This window comes from Phyllostomus discolor, chromosome 10, assembly GCF_004126475.2.
Source record: "Phyllostomus discolor isolate MPI-MPIP mPhyDis1 chromosome 10, mPhyDis1.pri.v3, whole genome shotgun sequence".
Lineage (NCBI taxonomy): Eukaryota > Metazoa > Chordata > Mammalia > Chiroptera > Phyllostomidae > Phyllostomus > Phyllostomus discolor.
Genome location: NC_040912.2, coordinates 6289564 through 6298251, shown reverse-complemented (window position 1 = coordinate 6298251; position 8688 = coordinate 6289564). Strand labels below are relative to the sequence as shown.

General features: G+C 52.9%; 1 protein-coding gene across 3 annotated transcripts in view; it reads left to right on the top strand.

Annotated features, from left to right (window-relative positions):
• The first annotated feature begins 3567 nt into the window (after positions 1-3567).
• The window catches only part of EEPD1 (endonuclease/exonuclease/phosphatase family domain containing 1), a 75407-nt gene continuing 70286 nt past the window's right edge, over positions 3568-8688 (top strand). The window contains exons 1-2 of one of the 3 annotated variants that reach the window (XM_036010411.1): positions 3568-4020; positions 4361-5345. In XM_036010411.1, the coding sequence (XP_035866304.1) occupies positions 4465-5345 (881 nt within the window). In that variant the 5' untranslated portion in view covers positions 3568-4020; positions 4361-4464. The remainder of the gene's footprint in view (positions 4021-4360; positions 5346-8688) is intronic. The other 2 variants (XM_036010410.1, XM_028525683.2) reach the window with 2 other exon arrangements.

Below are 8688 nucleotides of genomic sequence, written 5' to 3'. Positions count from 1 at the left end.
ATGTGCGTGTTTGTGTGTGGGGGGTATAGACTTGTAGGACTGAACCTTACCCTGTGGAGTCGGATGCTATCTCCGGGCAAATAGTGTGGGAATTAAGCTGAGTTCTGGGACACCCTGATGGTGTCCGAGAATTGTTTGTTTCGGTAGGGAGGGACTCCCTTCCCCACATTGGGATTGGGTCCAAGAACTCGTTTCATCCCCATGAACAAAAAGCTCTTGTCTTTGATTTGTTGTGATTGGTTTTGGAACAGTTAAGGGTTCTGGGAGGTAAGGAAACCACTGTGAAGTATCCCAAGCTGTGATAGGTGCATTTCTTGCTCTGAGCCCTTAAGGAGCCATTGTTCCGGAATTCCAGCACCCATGCAAGTCCCTGGCTGAGCCTCGGTGTGTGGTTCTTCCAGGTCAGGAAATGCTTTCAGCCACCTGAAGGAGTGTGCCAATTTTTTTCACTTTGACTTTTTGTCAATTTTGCTGACTATTTTTCTTTTCCCCCTCTATTCCTTTTTCTTTTCTTATTTTTCTTTGTTTCTTTATTTTAATTTTTCTAACTAAAGAATTTTCTTTCTCATTTTCCCCTTCTATTTGTTCTTCTTTTATTTTTATTTTCCTCATTTTACTTCTGCCTTTTCTTCATTTTTTCTTTTTTTCTCACTTTTTATGCTTTTCGATTTTTCTCATTTTTTAAAATTCTTCTTTCTTTTTCTTATTTTCCTTTTAATTGCAGGAGCAGAATATACAACATTCACTATCCCCTTCTACATGTCCGTGGAAGGCCTGCTTTATTGCAGGAGCCATCACAAGATACTCATCTACCACTTTGCAAGAGGAGGACCCTGACTACTTCAAAATTTCCCTGACCCAACTGGAAAACAAAACAACAAATAACCCTAGGAATGGGACAAAGGTCGAGGAGTTAAAAAGGGGGGGGGGTTATAAAGGGGACCGAATTTGGAGCTGTGGCATTGTTTTACCTTGCTGGGAATGCAACACCAGAGGATCACATCTATGTGCTAAACATGGACCACTTTGGTACTTGAAACCTAACACAATGACAGTGAACTTGTGCCCTTGGTACCCCATCTGCCGGGCCCACCCATCACTGGGGAATTCACTGGGCTTCTCTTTTGCTAAGTCTACACTCAGCTTCTTGGGTGGCACCTTTTGCTCCCTGTTGGTCCCCTCCTCTCCACCCTGGGTCACCTACACCTCCCCAAAGTAAGCCTGTCTTTTTTTTCTTTTAAGTTTCAAGAGCATTCCTCTTTATGTTTAAAGATTCTCCCCAACTTTATTGAGGTGAATTGGAGTATACTAAACTGTACATATTTAACGTGTACAATTCTGTCAGTCTTGATATGCATGCACCCATGAAACTACGCCCTTGCAAACATTTTCATCATCCCCCCCGCAAAGTTTCCTGGGTTCTTTTGCACCCCCTCCTTCTGTCATTGTGCCCCTGCATCCGCTGATCTTTCTCTCTAGATTAATTTGTATTTTCTAGAGTTTTGTGTAAATGGAATCATACACTGTGTTCTTTCTCTCTCTTTTTGGCCTGGCTTCTTTCATTCAGTACGATTTTGAGATTCTTCAGTATTGTGTGTATTCATAGTCTGCCTTTACTGCCCAGTTGTATTTCCTTGTATGGGTATGCCGCAATTTGTTTATCCATTCTCTGCCGGTAGCTTTGGGTTGTTTCTGGATTTCAGCTATAACAAGAAAAGCTCCTAGGATTTCATACTTTCTTTTCTCTGGTAAGTATCTAGGGAATGGAATAGTTTGGGTCATACGGGGACTCTATGTTTAACTTTTTAAGAAACTGCCAAAGTGATTTCCAAAGTGGTCATACCATCTTACACTCCACCAGCAATGTATGAGAGTTTCAATGGCCCCGTGTCCTCACACCAACACTTGCCATGGCCAGTCATTTCAAATTTCGCCATCTCATTGGGTTTTGCCTATTTGAATGCACAACAGTTCAGCTACCTCTTAGCTTCATTCCTACCAAGGGGAATGCAGGCTTAGGCTCACAAGGAATAAAAGATTACACCTGCTGTGCCAGGGAACTTAACAGTGGATTTCTTACCCTCCAACGTGTCCTGGTTTGGATATAAAATATGTGGTTTTTCTGTTTCTACTGCAGCTAGCCATGACCCTGGGTTGTCTACCCATAGCCACAAAGGCCCAGCAGGGCATTCTGCTCCACAGTGACTTTTCCCTCCTCTTGAAAGTGCTTCTCTTAGACATTTTTTTTCTTACTTCAGTAGGATTACAGGAGGAAGGGAGGGGCATAATGTAGCATGCTATTGGGGAAGGGGGGCAAGTGGAAGTTGATGGATGGAGGGGGTCAGATCAGGTCCTGATGACATCATTTGAACTGACTGTAGCCATGCTTGAGGGACAGAGGTCTGCTCCTTCACTACCCCCCTCCTTTTTTGCCTGAGCTAGTTTGAGTTGAATTTCTCTCACTTGCAGTTAAGAGTCCCGACTAGCAGGAGAGTGTGACTCAAGGCAACAGCATTTTACCAGGCCTGGGCAGCCTCTCATTTCCCATCTGTCTTCCCTGAGAGTTGCTGTTTTGGCTGACCTGGCCCCGGGACTGGAAAGTAGAAGTGGTGGTCACTTTGGCGGGGGATGAAACTTCAGAGAACACCAGGGAGAAGTATTTAACAGTATCGCCACATGGCTTGTTTAATCGACTACTCTAGCTTCATGTGTCCACCGTAATGCAGCAGGATCTTTAATTTTTAACTAAATTGCCATTCCCAACTAGCGTTTCCTTCCTTCTTAATGAGTAGATTTCATGTTTAAGGAAACATGCACATTTAGTCAGTGCTAAATGGGCAAATGGGCATCCCTGCTAGTGACCTCTGTGAACCTGTGAACGCATCCCCACAGCGAGTCACTGTCGTTGTTTGAGGGCATCTCTGTGTGAGCGGTGCAAAGGTAATACTCGAGTGGAAAAAGAGGTGGTAAGTGGGGGTGGGAGGTGGATGGCAGAAGTTAAAAAGATCCCACCCAGTCCCCTCTAGAAAGTTCTCAGATTTGACAGAACCAAGAGGTCCCTGACCCTCAGGAGTGCCTGGCCCCTGCCCCACGAGCCAAAGACCAATGAAACCTGGCTGGAGGCCAGACAGTGACCGTCCCTGGGCGCTCCTCTCCCCCTGGGACTCCGCCCTTCGAAAAGCAGCTGCGTAAGTCTCGCCTTAGGTGAGACCAAACAGCCTCCAACCCGCCAACCAGCCGCGGTCCTAGGTAGCAATTCCAAATCCGTATCCCCCACTCTACGAGAGCCCTGCAGTGACTCGCCGCAGCCGCCTGGGTGTCGGCCCCGCCCCGTCGTCCCTAAGTCCCGCCTCCGCGCTCCCGGGTTCTATCTCCACCCCCACGCGCTCGGGGCCCCTCCCCGCGCTCCGTGGCCCCGCCCAAACATAGCCCCGCCCCTCGTACTCAGGGCCCCGCCCCCGCGCTCCTGGGTTCCGCTCTCCCAGGCCCCGGCCCCACGCTCTGGCCCCGCCCCCGCGTGCCCTCTGGAGTAAGGGGGGAGGAGTGGCCGCGCGGGAGGAGGCGTGGCCGCGGTGCTGGCGGAGGCGCGGGCGGCGCGGCCCGGACTTTGGCTTTGACACAGACGGCGAACGGGACCCAGGCGCTGGTGCTGAGCTCCGGATGCGGCTCTGGCAGATCCCGCGTCCGAGTGAAGCGCAGGACTTTTTGCCCGGATCAGCGCAACTGCGGCGACGCCTCAAGTCCCGGTGCGGCCGCGGCGGTCGGGTTTCGCCGCGGGTGTCGCTGCCCCGCAGTCCTGCAGCGCTGTCGGCTCTGGGAGAAGGACTCCGAGAGTTTCTCCCGCAGAACGAGCCGGGACGCGCGGCCCGAAGCGGCGTGGGAGGGACGCCGCGGCTCGGCCCCTGACCCGCAACCGTGTGGGCACCAGCGCTGGAGGCAGGGCCCCAGCGCTGTGCGGGGCTGGGCTCCGGCTTCGGAGCTGCAGGTGGAAGAAGGACGCCCCGGGGGAGCGGCTGAGAGGTGGGGCGCGGCGAACGGCGGCGGATCTGGTGGGAGTCGGTGAACACCTCTGTGCCCACACTTGTGAGCACGGAATTCCGGCAGGAACAGAGGTGTGGGCTGAGGGGGATAGGTCTCTTTCCAAGAAAAGCGACTTAAAGCCGTTTTGGATCCCAATGGGATCAAACCAGACCTTTCCAGAGGAAAATCCGCAGGGGCCAGCCTCGTTGTGTGTTCAGGGTTCAAGGACAGCCACCAGCCCAGGATTCCTGGTTAAGAACTCCAGCTCTAGGTAGGGAGTGCTAATGCAAACTGACTAGCCGATTCCATTGATTTGTGTGTTTATTAATTTGTTTTCCAGGCGGCCAAGCGAAAGGTACTGTTGGACGCTTTTCTGTGCCTGTAAGGCACAGAGAGTTCTTCTGTGGTGGCGAGGCCTTCCGGGGCCCCTGATTTTGGCCGGTCATGGGGAGCACCCTGGGCTGCCACCGCTCCATTCCCCGGGACCCCTCGGACCTGTCCCATAGTCGCAAGTTCAGTGCAGCCTGCAACTTCAGCAACATCCTGGTGAATCAGGAGCGGCTGAACATTAACACCGCCACAGAGGAGGAGCTGATGACCCTGCCTGGGGTGACGCGTGCCGTGGCTCGCAGCATCGTGGAGTACCGCGAGTACATCGGTGGCTTCAAGAAGGTGGAGGACCTGGCACTGGTCAGTGGCGTAGGCGCCACCAAGCTAGAGCAAGTCAAGTTCGAGATCTGCGTGAGCAGCAAGGGCAGCTCTGCACAGCACTCTCCCAGCTCCTTGCGGCGGGACCTGCTGCTGGAGCAGCAGCAGCCTCACCACCTGGCCACCACTGTGCCTCTCACCCCACGCGTCAACATCAACACGGCCACCCCAGCTCAGCTCATGAGCATCCGAGGACTCACGGAGAAGATGGCTGTCAGCATTGTGGACTACCGCCGGGAGCACGGGCCCTTCCGCAGCGTTGAGGACCTGGTGAGGATGGGCGGTATCAATGCCGCCTTCCTGGACAGGATACGGCACCAGGTGTTCGCAGAGAGGTCCAGGCCCCCGTCCACCCACACCAACGGGGGCCTGACCTTCACCGCCAAGCCTCACCCCAGCCCCACCTCCCTGAGCCTGCAGAGCGAGGACCTGGACCTGCCGCCAGGTGGGCCCACTCAGATTATCTCCACTCGACCTTCGGTGGAGGCTTTTGGAGGCACAAGGGACGGGCGGCCTGTGCTGAGGCTGGCCACGTGGAACTTGCAGGGCTGCTCGGTGGAGAAGGCCAACAACCCCGGGGTGCGAGAGGTGGTGTGCATGACACTCCTGGAAAACAGGTGAGCAAAACAGGGAACCGCCAGGGGTGTGAGGGGTGCAGGCAGCCCTTGCATGGCCTCACCCGTGCACGCCAACGAGTGGACTTTTGGGGATAGGAAGAGGGCAAGACTATTTAATGAGTGTCCTGGAGGCCCTAGCCAGTACTGTCACCTGTAGCTGAGCTCTCCTCCAGAATTTTCAGAATACAGCTGTTTGGGCTTGTGGCCTGTATCCTGAATGTGGTATAGCCGAGATCAACTTAAAATTTGTAGGTGAGTGGAGGTTGTATTGGTGTTACTGCTTTGGAGAATGGGGTTTGACTCAAGACTTTGTGGGTTTATAGCTCACCAGGCCCTCAGAGCGTGGGAACTGCAGTGCAGTTATGCATGGGAGAAAGAGCTGGTCGGCTTGTTTTAATGAGCAAGAAAGTCACATTTGTTTCACCAGATGCGCCCCTTTGTGCGCACAAAATCAGCTGAAACACCAGGCGTTTGCGAACACACGCGTGGTATATATTTGCCAAAATGCCACGAATGAATCACTCTTCATTCTTTTTTCCTTATTTAGCCTGAAGTTGCTTTTCAGGCCCACCGATTGCAGCACTAAATGAATGTGACCTCTTCTGTCCCCTAGCCAGAAAAGGTCCCACTGATGTTTGATGAATATGGGCCACGTTTTCACATCTGAACCACAGAAGAGACTGTGGGATGGGCTCTTATCACAGTGTTTAAATTATTCACAACCGTGCTCTCCATAGGAACTTCCGCTAACCCTGCCATAAAACCGAAACAGTATTATCTTAGCAGTCACTCCTGCTGTTAGTAAAATAGTGACTTGTATAACGTAATCAGCTTTGGGAAGGAAAGAGATATTTATATGGTCCCTTCCGGGCCAGAGATCCTCTGAGCCTGACACCCGACAGAGGTGGTGTGTGCTGGGGGCGACTGGCCACTTTCCTTTGCTCTGGGTTGTTGGCGCTCTTGGGGCGGGGGATGGGAATCACAGTGCACTGTGGCAGAGCATCGAGATAAATGGGTGAAAAGAAAACCAGGTCACCACGTTTTGCTGGCACCATCCCAGGGGCACATACTCGTTGCTGAGGTTGCAGAGACGGTGCATCAGCTCAGAGACCGGCGCCCGGGAATCCCCGAGCGCTCTTCCTGCACGGCCGCATCCTCTGGTCTGCAGCATAACTCACTCCTTTTGCAAAACCATCCTGTACCCAGGTGAGAACTGGGCTCTGCTCTGGGAGATGTTTCTCCAGGATGCTTGGTGATTGTCCCCATCCGTAGCAGCACGGGTGTGTGTAAAGGGCAGGGGAGGGCAGGGGGGGTGAGATGGCTGTTCAGTTCCCATCAGGGGTTTCCTTAAGGCTCCCTGTGGCGGTCGAAGGGGATGAATCAGGATCCGAAGTTGCCCCAGTGAGAATAACAGCCTGGGCAGCTCTGGCTCGTTTACGATGACAGTGATTTTTCAAGTGCCGTCTCTGGACCGGCACTGGCATTGCAGCTGACTCGGGAACTCTGGGTTTCTGTGTGTTCTCACGCACTCCAGCTGGTTCTGGCGCACACTCGAGGTTGAGCCCCGTTGTAGTGTGTGTCAGGCAATCATCCGTCCCTCCGGCTGGTTCTGTAAAGCGCCTCCCCCCAGTGCAGGCTTTTCTGACAGGCTCGGTGAATCCATCCAGAGCTTTCTAGGTGCTGTGTGTGTGTGTGTGTGTGTGTTTGATTGTTCTGATCATCCCTGTATTGGTTCAACCATATGATGCCCTTTCTGGTCAGAACTTGAAGGGCTTATTCGGCTTTGAGAATAGATGAATGCCAGAGATAGAAAACGGCAGAGAGAGCGGGAGACAGCCGGCCTCAGGGTGGGCTGCACCCTGCAGCGCAGACTGGGTGGCCAGGGGTCCTGCAGAGGAGCCCTAGCAACTCTCGTCCACAGCGGCCACCTCTCTCATGTCTCACACGTGGCCACGACCTTTGTCCCAGGCAGTAGTGGCTCCTTTTGTCTGTTCACAGTGTGTGCGGTGCTCTGGGCACTCCAGCCACCTTACTGGGGTCTGGCACACATGAAGTGACAGGCTCAGGGCCCGTGTGACTGTCCTAGGGCACTGAGAGATGGCCGGTTGTGACAGAGCGGATCACGCGTCCTCAGAGCAGCGAGGCACATTCTGCAAGAGCTGTGTGTCCATCCCGAGTCACCAAACCTCACATTCCAATGGATCCCTTTCTTAGTAAGAGGAAATAGACTGAGGTTGAGCAAGGATGGCTGCAGGTGAGTTTCTGGGCGGCTCTTTTTTTTTTCATTCGAGTGTGCAAGCAAGGGTTGCCTGACTTCTGGATCGGCCCTCACAGCCTCCGCCAGCTTTCCTGTTTGTTCGACGTCCCCAGTGATCCCAGGAAGAACGCAAGGCTTGCTTGGATTAATGGTCTCCATCTCTGGGAGAGGAGAAACAAAAAGCAGAGAGGTTCTGTGACTCGCTTCCGTCCCACGGCTTATGTCGGTGACTCAGCTGGGACTCGGACCCAGACCCTCTGACTTTAGATGCATGCTCTTGGCACACACGCTGCATTTGGTAGGCAAGTCACCTTCATCTGCCCCTTGTGCGGGCACCCCACGCTCTGTCCGTTCCAGGACACTTGCCAGATGGCATGTGCTAGTCACGTTTCCTTTACATGAAGTCTGTTGTACACACATTAAACACACACACACACACACACACATACACACCCCACAAACCCTTGGCTCCACCCCCTCTGTGTTAAATTGGTGAAATTCCTTAACCTCTCCAAGTCTCAGTTTTTTCATCTTTTAAATGTAGTTCAAGGAAAAAATAGGCCCTTCGTTTGCAAAGGGAATGGCTCACTGATGGTCTTCCTTTCTGTGGGTTTGCTTTGGGACAGGGGTGTCAAACTAATTTTCACCGGGGGCCCCATCAGCCTCGTGGTTGCCTTCAAAGGGCCAAGTGTAATTTTAGGGCCGTATAAACGTAACTATTCCTTAACTGTTAAGTAAGAGCTCAGCGCTACCGCCGGGTAGAAACAAGGTGCCAGGCCGGATAAGACAAGGTGGAGGGCCGGATTCAGCCCGAGGGCCTTGTGTTTGCCCCCTGTGCTTTGGGAGGTGTGTTCTTAGAGCAAAGGCACCTGTGTGGGACTTGAAAGTGTCCGTCCGGCCCTTGCCCTGAGGTGCTGCTGCATTTGTGGACCGGCATGTGGGAGCTCCAGGGAGCTGTTTTGCTTGCGAAGGCTTGAAGCAGGGCAGTAGAAAGCTAGATAACCTACAGCCACCATGAGCCTTCAGCATGTGTGACAAGGAACTAGCAGGTCTTCTGAGATTCCTTTGCCCAATCTCAGTCTTAGG